We start from the raw sequence: 23267 nt of genomic DNA, 5'->3' as shown, positions 1-23267 counted from the left end.
CAGATCAATTCGAGCGATTTCGGTTGCCATCGTGAGTGTGTGGTTGAATAGGGAAAATTTAAATTAGTTTACTTGCTGCGTAATCTGACTGAACTGCATCATGTCATCAGACCATCAGTGAAAAAAAGATCACCTATTTTAATTGGCTATGTTTCGACATTAACAGATATTTATTTATTTAGTACTAGCTTTCCGCCCGCGGCTTCGCCCGCGTGGAATTTTGTCTGTCACAGAAAAACTTTATCGCGCGTGTCCCTGTTTCAAAAACCGGGATAATAACTATCCTATCTCCTTTCCCGGGACTCAAACTATCTCTATGCCAAATTTCATCAAAGTCGGTTCAGTGGTTTAGGTGTGAAAGCAATACACACAGACAGACAGAGTAACTTTCGCATTTATAATATTAAGTACATATAGAAGATTTGTCATTAGAGTGAATAGCCCTAAAAAGAAAAGTTTTTTGAAAGGCCTTAATATGGCTTTTTTTGTATCTTTTTGGACTTTAATTATAAGCCGTTATCATTATAAGCCTTTTTATTGATATTTACCTCAAAGATGAATGTATTTCATTTTATTATAAGAAATTGTCGAAGTTTTTTAATATCCGGTATCCGGCCGGATAGTGAGTTACTATCCGGTTTACGGCCGGATAGTAAATTTAGGCCGGATATCCGGCCTACCGGATAGTTACCGGATATCCGTTTCATCTCTACATAGGACGTCCACTGCTGAACATAGGCCTCCCCCAATGCTTTCCATGTTGATCGATTAGTAGCGGCCTGCGTCCAGCGCTTACCCGCTACCTTTACGATGTCGTCGGTCCACCTTGTAGGTGGACAGGTGACAGGAATCACTTCAAAGAAATTGATACATGTAGGCAGGTAACTGCTACAGTTAGATCATCAGTTCAACTTCAAAAATACGCAATCCAGGGTGGTCCCAAAACAGCTTTCAGCAACTCACCTCAAGGCCGGCCTCGTCCTGCGTGTCGTGGTCGAGCGCGTTGGGGAAGGAGGTCATGTTGTAGCCGATGCCGCGACACATGGGGATGGTGATTTCCTCGCAGCGAGGCTGAGCGGCGCGCGCGCCCGCCACCGCCACCACCAGCAGCGCCCACACCCACATCTTGCTGGCTACGCTTGCCGCATCTGGAATTAACGGGGAAACCGTTTTAGTACACAGATTGTGAATAGTAAATACATAAATATCTGCGTACACTGCGTAATCTAGTCCTAAACTAAGCAACAACTAAGGCTGGGTTGCACCATCTTCCTTTGACTTTATCAAACGTCAAAAATCTGTCAAATTCCATACAAAATACGCTGGTTATCGTTATAGTTACGGTCAAAGTTAGGTGGTGCAACTCAGCCTTAGAACTAACTAGAGAACGGATAGCTTTTTTTGTAACTACTATAACATACATAGAAACTCCGAGACTAAAAAACAGATATCTTGGTATAATTATAATTATTATTCTGGTAATCATTAATTCAGGCAGTCACCAAACAACATGATCGAGGAAGGTAAGCGTGTTGATAAACGTCATCAAGTACAGTCAACAGTACATCAGGTTATTACATTTTTGTAGCAAAATCGCATCTATTACGACTAAATAAGACGCTACCAGTGTTTATGTTGACGTGCCGTCGTATGTACAATATGTAAAGTGATGATTTAATGATGACGGATTTTCGTAGAATGTGGCAAAAAACTGTTAAATTATCTCCTTACGTAGTATTAAATAAAATAGCCAGTAAATGTTACAGCATTGTCCTAGCGCATGTAACATGATTGTCAAAGTCAAGGTCGGCGCATCTTCTAAATCATGGCCTTTGCTGATAACGGTATCTCGCAAACAAGAGCGCTCCGTAATTGTTTTACTGCTGCGAGTAGTGGCGATAACGATAGCGCGCTCGTTAATAGGGAACACCTCGCTCGGTCACTTTTAGGATATAAACAGTAATGACGAAATAACTATTACTTTATTGCTGGAGTTTCTTGCATCAAGATAGCCTGCAAGTAACTTTGATATCAATGCAATGTAGCAACTTCTACGCTTACGCTCTTTGCGTGTCAAGATACTGGAAAAATCGAACCCACCAAAAACATTCTGTAAAAAACTAGCCAAGTCTCGATGGAGCCGCTTGTTTATCTCTAAAAAGTAATGAAATGTAGACAAAGTCGTGCCAAGTCTATGATGGTTCCTTACTGCGATTTCTTTATTATTATACTTAATGTTGTGTGACTTGGCCGTTGAAGGGTACAAAATCATGTGCTCCATGACATCATTGCACCAATCTGTCGCCAGAACCGCTACCCATTGACGATGGAAAATTGCCACTTGGAAAACGTTGATTCAATAACCAGTCAATTGTAGGCTTAATAAAGCTGCGTATTTCAATAATACTTATGTATGATTATCATAATAAAGATTGTTCAACGGCCAAGTCACACAACATTAAGTATAATAATAAAGAAATCGCAGTAAGGAACCATCATAGACTTGGCACGACTTTGTCTAGATTTCATTACTTTTTAGAGATAAACAAGCGGCTCCATCGAGACTTGGCTAGTTTTTTACAGAATGTTTTTGGTGGGATTTCACTTCTTTTTGTAGAAAGTGGCATAATTATTATTTAACGTCGTCATCTTTTAATATTACCGACATTTTTCTTTACGATATTAAACATAAATTAACTCAACGACACAACGACCTTTAAAGGACAAAATCAGAATGATTGGTTTAATAACTTAACCATAGCGAACCTCAAGATATAAGAAACGAAATCAACGAAGTTAAAACTATACGATATTCAACTTAATCGACGGGGGGGTCTAGAAAGGAAAAAAAATCTGGACACCGCGGTGCAGAAAATCGACGCTCAAAGTGCTAGCACCATCTAGCGATGAGCGGTACAGGCGAACACCACGGTGCCGGTGTGGCGCTAGTAGTATTGATTATGAATGTGGTGTTACTCCAGACCTTCGATTTTCCTAGTTTTTATAGTTTTCCCTTTAAGTGGCCATTAAACCCTAACTCTGTACCAAATTTTAGCTCTCTAAGTTTATGGGAAGTACTAGTTCTATTTTGATGATCATCAGTGAGTGAGTGAGTGTCATAAATGCGAAACTTTGCTTTCGCTTAACTTCGGAACTAAATGACCTACAGACTTGAAATTTTGGATTTTAACTATGTGATTATAGCTTACTAGATGACGAAAATTTCTGCGTTCTGGTCTTATCCAGAGGTTCTCAAATAGGGGACTGAAAATGCGCCGAAATGGTTCCAGTAAAGGATGGTACGGCAGTGTTTGCTTCGCGCTCGACTTGGCGGGGGCACTGCCGTGCCCCCAGATAATGTTAGCGATTCTTTAGTAGATTAAAACAGTTTATGATAGTATTGATTACGATTAAATATCGAGCACCTCGAAAAGTTCATCGCTCGCTACTGTAACTCGAGCCGATTTTAAACAGTGTTATTTATTTTAAACGAGTGCACGTTAAATATAGAGCGATGAGCGACACGAAAGGTGAATCAGCCGGGACACATTAATAGTTTTAGGAACTATTTATTTTTAATTACACTGAGATCATACTAATTATACCGAGATAATAATTTTGAGTAACTTTTTTTGTGCCATATTTGATTCTTAACTGTTTCATAGAAACTTTTCATGAATAAGTATGATGGAACGCCATGAAAATGATGAAAATATTATATAATAAAATATGGCCTAGTATTGCCAAAGGAACCACACACAATAAAAGCTAAGCACGGACGAGCGAGCACTCGATATTGCCAACGTGACTGTTGTAAATTGACCTGCTAAATGCCGACATGTGCCATGCATTTATTACACACGGCTGCTGCTGGGCGGGGCGTTTGCAGAGAACTCTACTTTCAAAGCACCCGGTTGCCCAGAGAAAGGTAAAATGGTAAGAACACAAGTACCTACTTAGAAGTATTTTGATAAGATCTTTACTTCTTCTACTAATTAAGAAGTCTAATCTAAGAGCCTTTCTAGGCTCTACAGTAGAAGCAAATTTACGGTAAACAATAGGGTACCTACTTAAAGTAAACATTTTGGCCATACTTGAATCAACTACGCAAACAATGTTGCAGCAAGCTTGTTGTGAATTAACTTTAAGCTTTCACTTCAATGCGATCGTCGCCATATGCATCTCTTGAGATTCGCTGTCCGATTTATGGATAATTAGTTACCACTTGATCCAGTTGCAAACCAAGTTATGCATAACCAGTAGAGTTTTCCTAGCTAAGTGCAGATTATCATATCACTGAAAAATTCCTGATTAATTTCCGCCCACCACGTGGCTCGGTGACGGCGACGCCCCTGTCATTCACCTGCCGTGGCAGCGCGCCAGCGTGCGCCGGCGCCGCCGTTAATGCGCTTTTAACGACGAATCGACAGCACAAACACGTTCGAAATAAACTAGCGCAGTTTGGGACGATGTGACTGGATTCTATTTTACGCTGATGTACTTATGATGCCGTTTATGTCATCGTAAAGGTCAAGCAGATTGAACGACAAGTGAAAGATAATAGGAAAAGTATCTCTACATCAATATGACAAATATGAAGCCGGCTCGGTTTTGTTTTAAGGGAGAGAGCCCCCTATTCATAATTTTCACAGGCATGTTTGTGCTTAAAGACAGTCATGCTTTTCTTTCAACATTAAACGAGTTTAAGCGAATGACTGTCGACACTTTACCAACTCTTACTGTGATCTTAATACAAATGGACTGTGCTAAATACATGAATTGGTTTGTTTCTACATAGGTAATATGTATCTTTGTAAAGTGCATAACTAGGTACTTAAAATTTTACAGACAGGTAAGTACCGGTGTGTCTACTTTTACCCACTATTTGTTTTGGACAATCTGTACAAACATCGCTTGTGTAACCAAGTTTCAATTTGTGATGAAAATCTAATGAGTTTTAAGTTGCTGGTCCACGCACTATTCAAATATAATCAGCTGCAAGTAACTGAAGCGCGACCACCGGTATCTATTCCGGCAGCGGGAGACAATGCCGCTGCATTCGCCGGCTCGTTTCATTTCACGTGCAAGCATTAGGACCTTATTAGCTATAGAATCGATAGACTTTTGATGAGAAAATAAAAATTTAGGAGTTACTTAAATTTTGATACTCCCTATTTCTGAAAAATAAATAAGAGTAGCCCTCTTGAGTACTTTTATCTGTCTCTAGCTGAAACACCATCCGAAACCCAAGAAAAACTTTGGGAAAGTTTCGAAGCGAACGTAAAATTTAAATTACTAACCGCAACGTATGCTCTACAAAATATCTAGATTATTTTTCTCATAATTTTCGTTTGTATTTATGTAAGACGCAATTAAATATTGAATTGAATTTGTAATTATAAAAATAGGAAAGGTGATAAAAGGTCATTAAACTAATGAGGGCTATCGTTTTAGCGCTCACCAGTTAGCGCCACTGTAGAGTAAGGTCCTGTCACTTGCTAGTAGCGAAGACAGTGGCGCCAACTTGTGAGCGCTAAAGTGGTAGGAGGACTATCGTATTTACACTCATCAAGATGGCGCCACTGTAGAGTAAGGTCCTGTCAATCGCCAGGGGTGCCAACTGTTAAGTATAAAAACGATAGCCCTCATTGTCGCACGGGCATGTCGATCGCTTCCGGCATAGTTCGCGGTGCACCGCGCGAGCAGCTCTGGTAAACAAACAAAGGCAGCTAATCGTAAAACTAAGGCTGGCATTCCCGGTATTTCGAGTTAGGCGCGACGCGTGTCGTAGCTATAAATGGGGCTTGTTTTAAAGCGAGTTAATACGTAAAACTACCCTTATAAAATGACTACTTCCAGATGTCCTGGATCAATCGGGAAATAGCTCCCGCAGACTTGAGATTATCCGTCCAACACACTCTGTCTTTCCAGTTTCACTTGCACAATAAAACATTTCCTCAGCCAATAAAATACCTACATATTAGACTTTATTTTAACAAAATGTATCGTGGAATTTCGTCTTAACTGTCTAATTATAATTTGCATCAATTGTCTTCAATTTGTAATGTTTTTGTATACACAGCATAAACCATGTAAAACATTGTTATTCCATAAACACCGACATTAATTACACCAGACAGTACACATTTAACGTAAACGTCTTCGAGTGAACACGAGAATGCTTTCACCTCGCGAAATTTGAAACAAATGACAGTGTAAACTTAAAATACAGACCTTTCAATTAACGTCTATTTTTACTGCGAAAGCGAGCGCGACTAAATGATGACTCAATAAAAATAAAGAGCTGGCGAATTATCTTGAAATACTCGGGAGTGTCAGCGGCTCCAGAAGACAAATATGCATTGTGTGATTTACACTTGCCAAATGCTAAAATAAACTGTGTGGATATTTTCAAATAATGTTGCTATTCTTTTTTAGTTTGTTGCGAAGTTAACGCTGTGGAGTGCTGCGAATAGGTCATGCATTTGACTGGTAGAGACGGTACTCAAAATCGTTTTTGCGAAGTTGACCTTTGACTTCGGGTAAAAAGTAACCTAAAAGGCGCGTAACAAGTTGGACAGTTACGATGGAGCCGGACTTTAATTAAGGATGAAGTGTTTGCGTATCAAGAGAGGGTCAGGTAGACTTAAATTAAAAAACACCATCCAGATTTTTAGAAACCAAATAAAAGAATGTTTAATTTGTTAATTGTGGAGGTAACTGCTTTGGATCTGATAAAATATAATTGCGTGCAACAAAGAGTCGTTAAACTAAAATTTGAACGTGTGAATGATGCACCATTTGAGCATGGAAACGATGACCGCATGGATCTTTCTCGAACCAACTTATGAAAGTGTTCGTAAAGTTTAGAAGTTGCCAATTGCATCCCGCTTGCAGTGAAGGCACGGCCCTCGTTATTATTACAGGCTCACGTTTATTCCGCTTCACTGGAAGCGGTAACGGCGCTAGCGATCGGCACGGACCGACTTGTTACTCGCTATCGGTAATCGGTATCGGTAACATTCGCTCTGCGACATGCGATTTTCAACAAGTTCAATACTCAAAGGATATACAGGGTGGAATTTTGTAATGCCAACAGGAGGGAAAGTACTCTTATACTGTAGATAGAAAAAAATACTCAGAAAACATTGCTTTTTTTTTAAGAAATAGAACTGCATTCAAATATTTCCAAAAATTTGCTTGCCACACCCGTGCATTGAACTAACTGAGATCTGTTAAAAATTACACCCTGCATTTTTATTGCGTCAATCGTTAGGGTTAAGTATAGGATCAAATATGTATCTCTAACAAACTTGATAAATCAAATGAAAGGTAAACCATGAATGATATTTTGAGTTTAAGGTTATGTTATGTTATGTTTTCTGAAATAACCTGTTCCTGTAATACTTATGTGGATAGTAGGTAAATTGTTGTTTTATACACCGTTTAAAACAACTTTGGAATTGACGCAACAAAGTACCGTGGTCCATATTTCGATGGGCAATCTCCTTTTGGTTATTTACAGAAAATTGTATGGTATAGTGGTGAATTTTCAGAAATCTTTGAATGCAGTTCTCTTTGTTTTTAAAAATAAATGTATTGGATTAAGAGCGCAGTCATATTATGTGTTGAGCTTTGAGGTGCGAGAGATTGAATTGAAATACGATGTTTGTACAGTTCTTTTACACACAAAATGAAAATACCATGATTGGTCTACAAACACGCAGTCGAGCTTAATAAACTCTATCTTTCATTACCGATTGTTTAACGGCTTATAAATAAACGCTTTTAGCAAAAAACTGTCCTGCTTTTAAAACATGTTATTATATCCACTTACTTTGTTAAAGTATTCTTAATTAAAGTTTATGGACATCAATAATTATGAACTCCAGCAGGATTAGTTTCCTTATGGCCGTAGTTTTGTTATAATAACTAACCTGCGCTCGCGCGCACGGATCGTGTATGTTTAGCTCAGGGAATAGCTATTTCCAATATTTACAGCCATTGTTCCGAGTTATTGGTAACTCGAGTTGTTTGCATTTGCTCGTTTCCTAGAGCTTGTTAAACATTTCACTAATTATTTCGGTACAAATTCTGGCAAAATTTATTTCCTGTTGTTCATTTGAAATATGAAACTGTTTCTCATAATTATACTCAACTGAGATTTGGTTCCTGTGAGAATTTTGAGACTATAATAATATTTTTTCAAATAGGGTTGCTTACATAGGAGATAAAAATATCATTAAACTGATTCGTATCCTGTGGAGAGACAGGTGCCTGGCGTGGGGTTCAGAAGAAACCAGTTCCACAGGTGTGTCGATTGCTCATTATACGGTAACTTTTGCTGTCAGTTTTGCCAAAGTAAATAAGCTAAAGTAAAAATAATAATTGATAACTTCGTTAGGTCATATAACTTCACGTCTTTAATTAGAACGTGTTAATTATGAGCTACGAAGACTTATTTGCATCGTTAAGTGTAATCTCTTGTAGCAGTTTGCAGCGTTAGCAACATCCCGGCATTCTTACAGGGGGATAGACAGTAGTAGACACGGTAAGTTGCTGACTTGTACTATCTGTTACGTAAAAGCTTAATAAAAAGCTTCATTGTTTATCAGTGTGGCTTTCATACACAGATTTCATTTCTATTGTGTTACAAGGTGTTCTAAACATGCTTCTTGAAAATGTATTTTTGTATTTTAACGTAAAATAGAAATATGTAGTATAATTTGGATTTCGAATTGAGCGAGCCGGACGGAAGACGTACTGTGGGCAGGTCTCCCACTAGGTGGATCGATGATCTGGTGAAGGTCGCGGGAGGTGCCTGGATGCGTGTATGCAGGACCGGTCTTTGAGGAAATTCTTGGGGAAGGCCTTTGTCCAGTAGTGGCGGAATAGGATTACTAATGTTTGGCCAAAAAACGTTTCCCAAATTATCACATCGCAAACAACGTTTCGCAAATTTTCATTTGGCAAATTCTCATTTGGCAAAACAACGTATTGCAAACTTTTAATTCGCAAATGTCGTTTTTGGCATATTATTGTTTAGCAAATTATTGTTTGGCAAAGTATGTTTTGCCAAATGTTTCATTTGACAAAAATATTTCACGATGAACTATTTACAAAATAATTTTATTGTCGCATAGAATGGACTACAAATTAGCTTGTGGTTATTATTTTGTTTAGTGGTTAGATAATATAAAATTTGTTCTAAATTAATTTTCATATTTCATTCTTTTTATCAAAATTTCCAAATGATTCATTAAACAATAGAGGTGATTCTAGCGCTCGGCGGCCGCTGCCGCGGCACGCTTCGCTCGCCTTCGCGCGTTAAGGGTCACTGTTCTAACCTAACCTAACCTACTATTTTCTGCGATACCTACTTTCTGCAACCATACTATTTTCTGCAATCTCTTTGTTTCACATAAAATTCTTGTGAAAACCATGATCATCTGCCTTATGCTTTGATTTGTGGGTAACGGTGGGTAAGTATGTGAAGTGTCAATTTGACCAAACAAATTAGTTATTTGGGATATAATATTTGGCAAAATAAAACATTTGCCATATAAACATTTGCCAAGTAAAATTTTGCCAAATGATAATTTGACCAAATGTATTAGTTGCGAAAAGTACAGTTGCTAAAAGTTCATTTGGGAAATGAAACTTTGGCGATAAGTTGTTTGCGAAGTGAAATTTGGCGAAAAGTAATTTGGCCAAACGGAAGGATACCGGCGGAATAATATGAGGACGTAAATCGCTTTATAACTCAACAACAATTCGATTAAGGTGTTATTTGTTTGCATGATTTGTGAAATTAAGCCTACATAAGTATGTGTATAATGTTGTTGACTATAGAGGAAGACGTGTCGTGCTCGTGTGTCGTAAAACTGGGGATGGATAGAATTGGCACATTGACTACGATCGGCTATCGGAGGTTGACGGCCGGCGCTGGCGGCCCGCCAAGCAGTTTGAAAGCATTCCTCGGGGCGCAAGGCACGAGACCAATGCTGATGTATGGCAGAACATTACGGGTTATGTGTGAAGTGCATTAAACTCGGCAACATTAAATTGCGAAATTGTAGATAGTGCTTCGAGCTATTTGAACAAACTATGCGTGTGGTAGGTACAAACTTCTCTCTTCTATTTTAAAATGCAGTGGAATTGAAAGGGATTAGATGCGGCGATATAAATACTATCGGCTGAAAGAAATCGGTATCGGATATGAAATTGTAAACACACACATTGAACTCGTCCACGAAGAGAGGTCATCTTGCATAATTTTAATTATTTTCTGAATGTAAGCTTGCACAAAGCAATTAAACGCTCTCGCTCTCACATAACCACAGCTGTAATCAGTATATTTTGGGTCAAAAGTTGAAAAATTCAGTGATCCCAACAGGGTGCGCTTGAAAAGTAAAAAAGAAAGCTGATATGAAATTGTAAACACACACAGAACCACAAATTGAAGGCATCTTGCAAAATGTTGATTATTTTCTGAATGTTACAAAGTAATTAAACGCTCTCTCTCTCACATACTACAGTTGTAATCAGGATAATTTGGGTCAAAAGCCAGTGCTTTGAAAAAGATCAGGTTTAAAATCAAAAATTTTTTCAAAGCATACAGAAACCCGAGCACCTACTTCCTATCGCTTGCACCACCGCTGTCTATCGGTGTTCGTTAATGAAAATACTAGCGCTAGCAATGCTAACTGCGGCACGTGGGCACTCGCACGCAATCGCGGCAATCAACGCGCGATATTACGCGATATTGCGCGCGCTGTTGCGGATAGTCGCTCGTTGGCGTTTCAGAGTTGCGCGTAGTTGCCGACTACGCGACTGTCGCCAAACAACGCACAGATAAAATTACAAAATTATGCAATCCTTTATTAATTATATCTTACACAAATAAATCTCAACCCGCAAACTGTCACGCCACCACTCCGTCCGTTTGCATAATGTGGGTAGAAATGACCTGCATAAAATTATAATTTCACATTAATATTCCGTAATATTGTAATTTCATAGACCTGTCTGGCTAATTTGAATAATTCGCCCTTACATTGGGTTAAGATGATGTTATTGTTCGCCCTGCACAAAGTCAAGTGTATTTGAATAAGTATTAGGGTAATTCTGTAAAATGTTATTGCTGAAATTGTTAATTTATATTGAGTTGAGAAGCTAATGAAATCATTTAGGAATAACATTTAACACATTTATAATGTGATTTCAAAAATAATAAATAATGCACTAAATGTTATCCTATTATAAAACAGGGATTTCATTATTTTGTTTTCGGATAGTTTTTGAAATAAATGGAATATTCATCCTCATTTGCATGCGAAAGCAATAACAAAAATATTGTTATGGACTTGGAAAATATGAAAATAAAACTTCACACTATTGGCAGCGATCATTTGACTTTAACAGCGCACCTCTGGCGGTGTTCACGGTCCAACAATACTATAAATATCGAAACTATTAACTATTTTACTCCCCAACCGCGGCTATTGTGGACATATTCCTGCATTGGAATTGCAACATTTGGCCACAGTGGAGGAGAAGCACAGTAAGTACACTTGAAACCGCACTGACAAGATCTTGAATGGGTGAAGATCTTTAGTTAGTGACTAGATGACGTATCAATAAACCCCTTTAATAGAAACTACATAATAAACACCCACAACTTCGGCCTATGACCGGGCTCTTATTTTTGCTCCAGCAGGTTCAAAACTATCTAAGATCTTTATGTTTCTATGACTTTAAATGGTTCAAAATTATTTTAAAGGTGTCGTTGAGATTACTGAATCCTCGGCATTTATTCCTGTAGATTATAGCTGCATAAAACTGAGCTAGGGTATCTAGTTTTTGCAACGTCATTAGCTGCAAGTACAACCAGAATCCAGATGTAACTGGATTGGAAGCAGTTGGAATTTAAGAGTATGCAAATTCAGAATGTCGTAAAAACTCTGACATAGGTATTCAATTTCCTAGACGTGTCGTTGTTACTTGCAATAAAATATCCACTGAATGTTAAGGTGGCCGTTTTATTAAGATTCTGTACGTGGGTTGGAGTAGAAAATTTAATACACAGGTACGTATTAATAAGTATATTTTAAATTAATGAATGACCAAGTGTCACTGCCCGTGCAGGACATAACATTTTATGGGATAGTTAAAACAATGTGTATGTAAATATTTAATTATTTTCTCTGTGGCGTGGTGGAATAGCAAATATGGTATTAAACAGGAATTTTATCACAGTAAATTAAAAAAAAGTATTATACCAGGTAGGACTTTTTTATGGTAAACATTAATAAGTACGCACACTGTTATGGAAGATATTATTTAGATATTGTGTGTCATATCGTAACTAAAACTGAATGAGCGTCGCAAACATCATTAAAAAGATTATCCATTGAAATAAAAACCCTTTCACGCTCCAGCGCCATCTGTCGACGTTTTAATGCAACGACATAATAGTGGGAAGGAAACGATGCTATTTATTTACCTTTTTATAGGCAGTGTCGCGCTGTACCGCTGACATACAACACGTTCCGCTGGCGTTTACGATTCGCAAAATAGCTGTGCTAGGGCAGGGGTAGTCGATGGAGATATCGATAAATTTCAAAGCACCCAGCGATCTGTAGGCCTAGAATACGCGCCGCGATAAGAGTTTATCACGCCATTTTATCGATTTTACACGATAAGACAATACATTTGTCGTCTAAAATCATTGATAAGATTTTATCACGCCACGCATCCTAGCTCGGCTGAACCATGATATACCGACAGCTAGGCACTATTTTTTAAAGTCTGAAATGTACAGTTAGTTATGTCTGAGAATCTGACCTCATTATCATAGGTCGTAAACAACTCCCCAATCTAAACAGACACATTATTTCCATATCTTTTTTGTAATCATGTTCGGGCATTCGAAATACCTACTACCGAGAGTATAGCCAGAACAACAAACAATGTGTACTTATATTAAAACAAATGTTAAATAACATTTCCTGATTAATTTAGGGTTGGCAACCGCCGTTGAATCATCGATAACAAACTAACAACTGATCAATCTGATCTGTCGCGCCGATCGATCAGATATTGTACATAAACAACGGACTGAATCAATCTACGCAATCTGATTGATATGCGCATGGTTATAAGGCTATTCAAGGTCTATTTGCTAGGCATTCGAGGATCCATTGTTACAATGCAAATTTGACTATAAATAAAGATTTATATTTGCAAAATCATCATCATTTATTTGTCGTTACATCCAAATAGCTATTAAGTGAATACCATAATTTTTGTGCTCAAATTGCTATAGTTTTAGCATGCATAATGGCTCTTAATTAATATTTTTATGTAATTACCAACTTTGTCAAAAATAAAAAAGCTGTCTTTTTTACAGACTGCACTATCCACAAATGCAAAATATTAGTTTTCCAGTTAACAACACATAAGAGGATTTGCTAAAGTTCTGTCGATAGAAAATTCGATAAGCAAACCCTATCCTCTATTATGAGGTGTACAAGAAAAGTATCGATACACGATGGTTCATTGGCCGTTAGTTTATCGATGAGGTGAGGAATGGCCGCGGGTGTCGCTTCCTGCGACGCGGTGCGTGTTCCTCGGCCGTTTACAGCTTCACACCTTCCACCGACTCCCTCAAAGAGATATAACTAGACCATTAATTGCACCAGTCTCTTTTTATCTCCCTCGATTGATTGGTTTTAATGAAATAATGATAGCAAAAAACAACAAACAATTATCGCACCAAATTTCTTGTCCACACAAATTAATTGTCCCCACATCTCTCTAGACCTGTTGCTGATCGCTGAAGGCTGCGGTCATTATGTGGATTTAACACGTTACTATCAGTGATTGCACTACTAGTCGGCGAACATATTTTTTCAATTATTTTTAATTTATGTTCTCAAGTTAGTATTAGGTACAGTTAGCCATGTAAGTTAGGGAGTAGACACGTTGAACCGCACAGTCATGTTCACCCGTATTATTATTGCTTGCATTGGGAGCAGAAAATACATCTTGGATTTCAGAACGTTCTGAAATATTTTGTTATGGGTAAGCGTCGCCGAACTGTGAAAAATGTCTGGTAACGGTTCGAGTTTCGTTCCAAAGCGCTAGATGGCGTGCCGAACGGCTTTCTTTGGCCAGACGATTCTTTACAAATTCCTTTCAAGTGAAGAAATACCGCGAGAAATGTTGAAGTATTTTTGTTTGGGAGACGTGATAAATTGCCGGATTACGTGCCAATGTTGCTGTCATTCGAGTTTTCATTTTAAAATAGAAATTAATATAATTTCTTGATTTTTTCGTATAACTATTTATTGAGTATCTGCAAATAGTATAATGGGGTTTTTATAATAAGAAAATAATCCTCTATAACTAATCATAAAGAATTCAAAACAATCTACCTAGATCGAACATCCGAAAATGAGTAGGATATTGTCTTTAATTTGTAAATTGCAGCTGAAAGGTTCAGCAAACATTGACAGCAGGTAAAACATTTCGAACTCTGCGCAAATAAAATATGGCAGACAGTCAATAAATATGCGCTCCAAAAACATTTTGATTTCATTTGATTTGAAGCGAAAAGCAAACACCACTTATAAGGTTAGCGACATTCGCGCAAATTCCAATTGGAAAGCTTTAAAAGTGTTGAAAATGACCGGAGTTCTAACAATGAATTAAAAGCTAACATTAAAATTGGTGTTTGCTGACAGTATCCAATGGTCCATGATTTGACGAACATTTTGATGCATTCCCCTTTTGTTTTCACGCTCCAACAGCTGCCAGACGACGTTAAACATACAATTTTATAGTGACTAAGGTTAATAATACTAATTCTTTCTGTATACTGTGTATTTGTTGGCCATTGATGTCCTCGCACTCATGTTTCTTTCACGCAAAGTTAACATACGCTTTATATTAACCTTAATAAACCACTACTCCGACGTCGCTCCCAACCACTTTTTCTCAACATTGTAAAGCTGTCATACAAAAGTAAATGGACATGGCATTCGCATTATGCGGTTAACTAGTGCCAAGCGTTGCAATAACTCCGAGAAATACTGTCTAGTGCAAAGATCATAATTTAAAATGAAATACCTATTCGTCAAACCCGCAGTGGGCAGCTGGCCGGTAAAAACTGAACGGACCTGACTGATAAGATCTCCCGCCATCTTGGGTTCTGTGGGCCGATCGAAACTAAAATTGCTATAACCTTAGCAGTAACTGACAATGCTATTAATTAAAAATACAAGTTACAAAGTCTTTGCCATAGATATGGAGATGCCTTGAAATTTAATTGCATTCCCATAAAGATATCAAGATCGTATAGGACCTGTTTTCTTGAACAGTAAACTCATTTGAGACAAAGAAAGAGTCTCACGCAATAAAATAGCAAATAAAGACAGTCGTACTTAACTGCAACGCTACGGTTATTGTATTATTGAATGATATCAACACATTTCAAACAATGTTTGAGTGAAAACAATACGGAACACCTCATTTCAGCTACATTTACGAATATCAAAATGTAAGTCAGTCATATTTTTTTCTCTTGCATTTAATAGCATGTTACGTTTTGCATATTTGTTTTATGATTGACGTGTTGTTGTTACGCTAAACAGTTCCGACAAAAACATTAGATCGTTTGTGTTTTAACTCCGAACATATTGGAGCAAAAAACCAATGATTTTACTTTGATATTACGCCGGCAGATTATCTTGAGTTCGATTTTGTTTTATTAAAATATTAATTGTAGTCGGTGAAGTCTGCGGTAAAAAATTAAGCGTTTTTGGCCTGACTGCACATTGTGGCTCGCTTAAAATGTTTCAGCGGGTGTAAAGTATAATGAGATTTACAATGTAATTACGTGGTTGAAAAAACATTTAAATTAAAGTTAATTTTACTACTACTACGTTCTAGCATTCTAATTCCAGTTTTAGTGAAAATACAACTTCAAATAAGACGTAGGTATATTTAAATAGCAAAGTCTTTTGTAGATGAATGAAACTAAGCCAAAACATGACATCTAATTACGATTATAAGTGAAAAAGATAATTCATTTGAAAGTTAAGGTGAAAATTTCAATTACTTTACAGTTTGTTATCCCCTAACCACGAACTTATTAGCCAGAGCTAGTTAGCAACATCCAAGCAAGTCGGCAGACCATACTAAATCAGCTCTCCGAAGTGTTGCCAACTCCAAGTTATTTCTCCTTAAAATTCCCTTCACCCCGAGGCAGCCGCGATATTGTCAAACCTCACCGTGGACCGGCTCGTTTTTCTTATTCTTACCTTAAATGAGTAATAGAAAAAGTTGGCACAAAGGCACAATGGTACAAAGACTCAAGTGGTACGATTCAACAAAATATTAAATTACATTTTTAAATTCTTGGGACAAACGCCGCGGAGGTGCTTCGAAGGGGTTAATTAGGGCAATCGTATTAGAATCATACCAATGGGGATTATGATGAACGTTTTTTAATGTTTTTAATCATGATCTTGAATTTGATTTGCGACTACGTTTTAGATTCAACAAGTTAATATCAATCAATGTAATAACCGATATTATATTTGCCAGGGCCAGTCTGGGGATTCTAAACTGGACTAATTTGGATATTGGTGCTATTTTACTCTTTTTAGTGTTTTGAACAAAATTGAAAAGTTGAAAATTCACTCACGTTCACGTGGCAATTTTCTCTGAAATTTTACTGAAGAATAAATAAACTTTGGTAATAAAAATGGTACAAGATTTATAGTGTTTTATCTTTTTTTATTTACCTATTCGTAACTTTATTAGTTTGTAAAATTAAATTAGTGTTTATTAACATAACAGATGTTAGTTCTTCTATCTATCGCGTCACAGATAAGTAAGTTGCACTATAATCATAAACCATTAGATATCTTTATTGCCGTTGATAGTTAATTTGATTGCACAGTGTAAACTGACCTTTGTAGTGTCGCTGACATTTAATAAGCATAGTAAATATCTGTCAGTGACGTCACAGTATAATGGCGGACTTAAAACATGATAAATACATAAACTATAACGAGTTACAATTCGTGAACATAACCTAAGATTATAAATAGGTTCACATTAGGACTGCATTGTTTTTCCTTGTATTTGAAGGAGTTTGTAAAGCAAATTTGTAGGCGATGACGTCACGGTCGGATGCGTCCATTATTGGGCCGATAGTGGACAAGATTTACGAGGCACATTTGCGGTCAAATCGATTCGCGAGTCGTTTTATTGTGTCTCAAACGCCCGATAGCGTTAAAGGCCGACAAATTGATCGGAGCGGTCCACACCACAGAATAAATACACAACCTTTAGAGTAGGCGCACACCGTTGATTTTTCGTCGGCCGATAGTTTGGTCGGGCAGTTGATCAGTATGGGCATGTATGGGAGTGCACACACTACGCCGATACGATTTGGCCGATTCTTCATACAATTTAAAATCGGGCACAACTATCGGCCAACTAAAAATCAACGGTGTGCGCCTACTCTTATAGGCAGCGTGATTAACTGGTTGTATGCATTTCAATACCAGTCTATTATTTACAGTCAGTGGCGGATTAAGAGTATCCGAGGCCTTAAGCACAGAGCCTGTGTAGGCCCTCTATTGCTTATATGGAAATGGAAGGAATGGAATGGAAGGTATAAAGTATAAAATGAAAGTTCATCAAAATAGAAAGTGTAGTATAAATAGAAAATGTAAAACTTAAAACATTATTTTCCTTGCCTTAATCAGAGCAAACTCTGAGATTACATCGTCGAAANGTGCTTGTAGTGCTTATACGTTAATCCGCCACTGTTTACAGTGGCGCTAAATGTCAGTAATTTATTAACGGCCTGTACTGCATCACGAAACCACACCTTTAAATATGTGCTGTGATTGATTTGAACATTAAAATTCAAGAATTTTAATTAGAATTCAACAATGATTGCACAGGCAGTAGGACAAATTAAAAGACCATCCATCCTTACAATTTTTCGCGTTTATAACATTTGTCTAGAATCTAGATAATTTACAATACATGCCATAGGACCACATATCTGCTGTGTAAATACTATTATGTATATGAAATTGTTAAAACGACCCATATTTGAAGTTCATACATACATCCATCATGATTCCGAATTCGGACAAGGTGAATCCTATTGTCGACGGCACACTGAATGATGTATCGCTCTAGTGACAAGACAAATCGATCGATATAATTTGTGCTGATTACGTACAGCACTGATTTATTAAGCAACCTACTGATCTACAAAATTAAATGGTCAAAATAGGACATTTGAAGGTACCTAAAATATTTAGGAAAATGCTGTGATGTAGCACTTCTGTGGACCGGCTTTGCAAGTTTTGTAGGAACATAAATTTTATTATCGACGGCTTTTAGAAATGTCAGTTCCACTTTGCTAACAACTTTAAATTCAAATTATTTATCAAGCGTACTGAGTGACAATTTGTAAGTCTAAATTACGAGTACAAAGGTGATAGATGGCTCTGTCTAAATATTTTAGAGCTCCCTAGGCAACATCACAATCTAATAGATAAATAGACCAATTCCAATCAATCATCGCGTACCTCATCAATTAATCATATCAACATAATAAAAATAAGCGTGTACCGAATTACACAGGGTTTTTACGTTTCAGCTTTACATATTGTGTTAACAGATGGTGTTAGCAGTCGCAGCTAAGACACTGGATAATTGCATAAACAGAAGTAGCGTTTAGACAAGACTCCATTGTGCTATCGGCTGAGTCACGGCTGCACTGTGCCACACGCGAGCGTGGTTCAAATCGCACAAGATAGTGGAACCCTTCTGGAATTAACCTTATCTCTGTCGCGGATATGATCGAATTTAGAAGTCTATTCATATATTATACAGTCGCTAGCGCATCGGACTATACATATTTGTTCTAGAATAGCACTAATCACCTCTATCATAAGGCTTACACTTGCATACTAAGATGCAATTTGATGTTGTTTTCTGTACAATAGCAGCACATTACACTGCACTTTTTTGTTGCAAAATCGCATCTATTACGTCTGCATAAGACGTAGAGGATGGGAAGCTTGGCGCCTAATCGCAAATGATATAAGACACTTGGCCTGCTGTCGAGCGAAAAATGATATTTTTTGTACTGTTCTCGGCAAGTTTGTCTGTTGTTAGAAGCTTTTCTTATTGACTTTGACAGTTGCTGTCTGGTGGTTCTCGATCCGGACTGAAACGCAAAGGTTGCTGTTGCGGGTTCGAAGTGAAAGTTTTTTGCAAGCATGAGCATTTTTTCTCGAGTCTTCTCTCAACTACTGGCCACTTAAGGCGATTAGTGTCCTCAATCCGCGTGAAATGGTCATTTTGTAAAGCCTACTCCTCTTTTACTGCTGGACAGAAATAGTTGAAAAAAATATATGTTATACAACAGTTCAAGGACTACATTTGACACGTTTGAATTTTTCCTACGTCTCTTTGTTNGCTCAAGGTCATTGAGGACTCCAATCGCCTTAAAGGTTTGTAAGTTAGAGTAAGAATTATGTAGAATCGAATGTTCTAACTTAAGTTGATTGCCTTGTAATAGTTAATTGCATAATTAAGCTCTAAGGTGATGAAAATGTTTCTTTACCTCATAAGTATGTTAGTTTAGTTGTAAAGTAATGAAGTAGGTTAAAGAAAAATTTAAATGATGAAGTAAATAATGGGTAATTAATTACAGATTTTGCAAACACACGCGGACAAAGTTTTACACGGAAATTGAACCCACGACTTCTGCTTAGGTTTCGTAAGGCCAGGACAGGTAGTCATTATGCTAAATATCGCTAAAACTTTCGCTAGTTACATTGGAATTTAATACATTTGATTGGAATCAAACGCAGGCAAACATAACCGGAATCAAACACAATTATTAGCATTAATTAACATGCAAATTAAAAGCACTAACGATCATTACATCACGTTTTGTTAATGTGTCGCGTCAACAAAACAATGCTGTCACTCATCTAATGTAGCACAATTTAACCGCAAGTGTTGTTCACCCGTTGACTCATTAAATCGTCGTTATAAAGTTTACAATCGAATACCTACTGGTTCTAATTTAGCGAGTTTGATTCGTAAAGGACTGGCCTTGCCACACTGGATGCGGTCTACAGTGTGACATTTCCTTAAAGGTGTATTTATATTGCTAAATGATGTAAGCAATAAAAAAATTGAAAATGTTCAGTAGCTTTCGCGGGCATTTTTGTGTTTTTTGTGTGATAGTTGCCAGACGAGCTTGCTGTTGATGATGATGCTGCAGAATGCACTGGCCTATGTTTCATACACATCAAATATCACGTCATATCTCTATGAGGTTGTAATGTAACATCGGACATCTTTGTACCTACTACCCTTTATTGTTGGAAATGAATATGAATATCCACGGGCGTTTGACATTGATGTTAAATAAGCTTTACCTTCGCTGTCTTTGATTCATAGTGGCATCAGCAATAGCCTCATAGGCGCCAAGTTAAATTGGAGGCGAAGTTTTAATGCGGCGGACTGTAGCAGCGGGTACAGTCGGGTCAACGTTTTCTTGTGCCTCGCAATTTTCCGGTTGACAAATCAAACTGCGCGACTCAGCGGCTGAAGGCACGAGAGATGAGATGACGTAGCCGGTGCCTTTTGATATCTAATTAAAGTTTACAAATAAATAAATTAAAAAGGCTTAATACTGAAGTTATACTGCTTTAATTAAGGATGAAGTTTTAGTTCCGAGTCTCTGAAAATACATGGGACAGTCCATAAATGAAAATATGCTGTACTTACTGAATTCTCATTGTCACATCTTTAAAGTATGACCGCAAGTCCTGGCTGAGAAGGTTGAAAAATATGTAACAGCAAGTTAAGGAAAACTTGTTATTGGGTAGAATAAGAATATTTTATTTCCTGACAAAGGTAAACAATGCATTCTTAATGCGGTTGGTAAGTATACTAAACAGGCTCTAACTATCCTATCGCTGTTGTACTATTGTTTTAGGCACCAAATTATCATAATTAAAATCATCTACTAACATTTGAAAGTTGCTATGCAATCTTAATATTCACTCTATCCATCGAGCGAATAAAGGAAAGTTCAATTACAGTACAATCCAGATGGACTTCATTATTAACTTCGTTGTTTTTACTAAAATATCCTTCAACCCTAAGTTCATAGCTTGGGGCTGCAGTCAAACGAGATTTTAGTCGATTTTACAATTTGCCCGGGCGGGACCGGGGCTAACCGGGTTAGCCTGACCGTCTCCTCCTCCTCCGGTGGACCCGGTTAACAGATTGTTAAAATAGCTCTTAGTCTAAAGCAGGACTTTAATTAACATCATATTGCTGGGATTATTCACTTGCATCGTTAATTGATTGCAACATTTGTTAATGATTGTTATTTAGGCGAAAACTTATTAACATTATAATGGGGATGTTGCCTGGGTCAAAAAGCAAGAGTTTTAATTAGTCCGTCAGTTAACTTATCAAAAAATACTCTACACGTATTTTTCACTTTTTCAAACTAATGAAAATTTAAAGAGATGAAGCGCCCCAAAGTTTATAAGAAGAGGCCCGTGACGTCAACGCTTGCTTAAAAATGCCGCACGTTGTGACGTCGTGCGCAACTTCAACGCACCATAACTATGTAATTATTTGTTAGATTGACAAATAAAAATATATGTGTCCAATATTTTTTGATATTAAACATTACGGACTAAAAAAATTTTTTTAGGCAAACCCAAATAACCGTGTGTATACGGTATTAAAGAATAAATTTGTAAGAAGCAGTTACTACTATAATAAAACTTTGATTACCTACCACTTATTCCAAAACTTTATGTAAATAAAAAGTAAATCAACAACATTGTAATAATATCGACTGTGCTTATTTTATCAATATCCTAATGGCAATAACGTAACAAAATTTAATGCTTTCCATAAAACAAGTCGCAATAAACATTTGATTTATGGGCGCGAAATCCGTTAAAACTTTAATATTTCCAGAGACAATACGAAATGCACGCCCATAGACAATTAGCCCGCATTATAATGAGATGACGCGGACCACAGATTAAATAATTTACATCATACGCCACATAATGGCGTAATTGGTTTCGGCCAGAAATATCGGGTGCAGTGAGGTAATGTCGGATAATTCAATTTCGCTGTCGCATTTGCGAATTTTCAAAGGTACCCTCATAAAGCATTATTACAAAAACGTGCACGGATAAACAATTGGTTTTGTTTGGGCGAATTACGGTAATATTCATTTGTCGAGCCAAATTGCAGCGAACATTTGCGAATTTGGGTTGTTCGAGGAATGGTGACAATGACTAACGGCGCCTGGGCCGCGGACAATGCCCGAATAGTCGCGGTGACAATAGTGCGGCTATTTGGAAATTGTACAGTCGCCGGAGAATGCCATTTTTTTTCTTGCAAAGTCGTATCTATTTCTGCGACATAAGGTGCCGTTGGTCTGTACAAGCTAATGGAGATGACAAAGATTTACGATTGAAAGTTCACGAATGTTGAATCACAATTTGTATGGATGTTGGTTGAATATGGAAAATCCCTTCGAAAGGTCGTATGTTGATGAAACTTTTCTAACTTTATAAGTTATTTATTTGTTATTTTTCATGTTGGGCAGAGTTGTTATTAATACCTAATAGATTGGTATAAAAAGCTATGGACCTAATTCTGGCAGGTAGGTAGATAATTTGATTTTTGAAGTAATAGCCAAGTAGTTGGTATTCAGATGTCCTAAAATAGACTATTAAACATACATATGGCAGAAATTACCAGGTATTTTAAGGCTTTTCAAATAGAGCTAAATTGCAATAGCATTTCAGTCTAAATTCAGGATCGGCAGTTGTTTCTCTGTGAATAATTTAACCCAAACAATATCGTTGGCATTCCACCAAATTCTTGTCAAATATCCAGCGTACTTTCTAATCCACTTAACACTAAAATGACAGCGGGCGCTCGGCGTCGCCTGCGTCCAGAAATGTCCCGTCCCCTTTGTTTCAGCTGGTTTTTCATATCGACCCTAGCAGGTAAGCGGCACCCAGCACCCAGCCGATGATTTATTACCCTGCCTGTTTGTTCAAATAATCGATCCTGGGCAAAAAACGTGCCTCGCGCAAAAACAAACCTTACCGATCACGGAATACGTCATAATTTAGTACCCGCGCTGAGTGCATGCGATTTAATGG

At 37.4% G+C, this 23267-nt stretch overlaps 1 protein-coding gene across 1 annotated transcript in view; it reads right to left on the bottom strand.

Annotated features, from left to right (window-relative positions):
- Positions 1–23267, bottom strand: part of fz2 (frizzled 2) — a 36229-nt gene that overhangs the window by 4963 nt on the left and 7999 nt on the right. Inside the window, exon 2 of the mRNA XM_028314339.1 lies at positions 964–1148. Coding sequence (XP_028170140.1) covers positions 964–1125 — 162 coding nt within the window. The 5' untranslated portion in view covers positions 1126–1148. The remainder of the gene's footprint in view (positions 1–963; positions 1149–23267) is intronic.

This window comes from Ostrinia furnacalis, unplaced genomic scaffold (genome assembly GCF_004193835.3).
Source record: "Ostrinia furnacalis isolate ACB-3 unplaced genomic scaffold, ASM419383v2 OfSCF4670, whole genome shotgun sequence".
NCBI lineage: Eukaryota > Metazoa > Arthropoda > Insecta > Lepidoptera > Crambidae > Ostrinia > Ostrinia furnacalis.
Note: the sequence above shows the minus strand (reverse complement) of the source record. Positions and strands in the feature narration are given on the sequence as shown.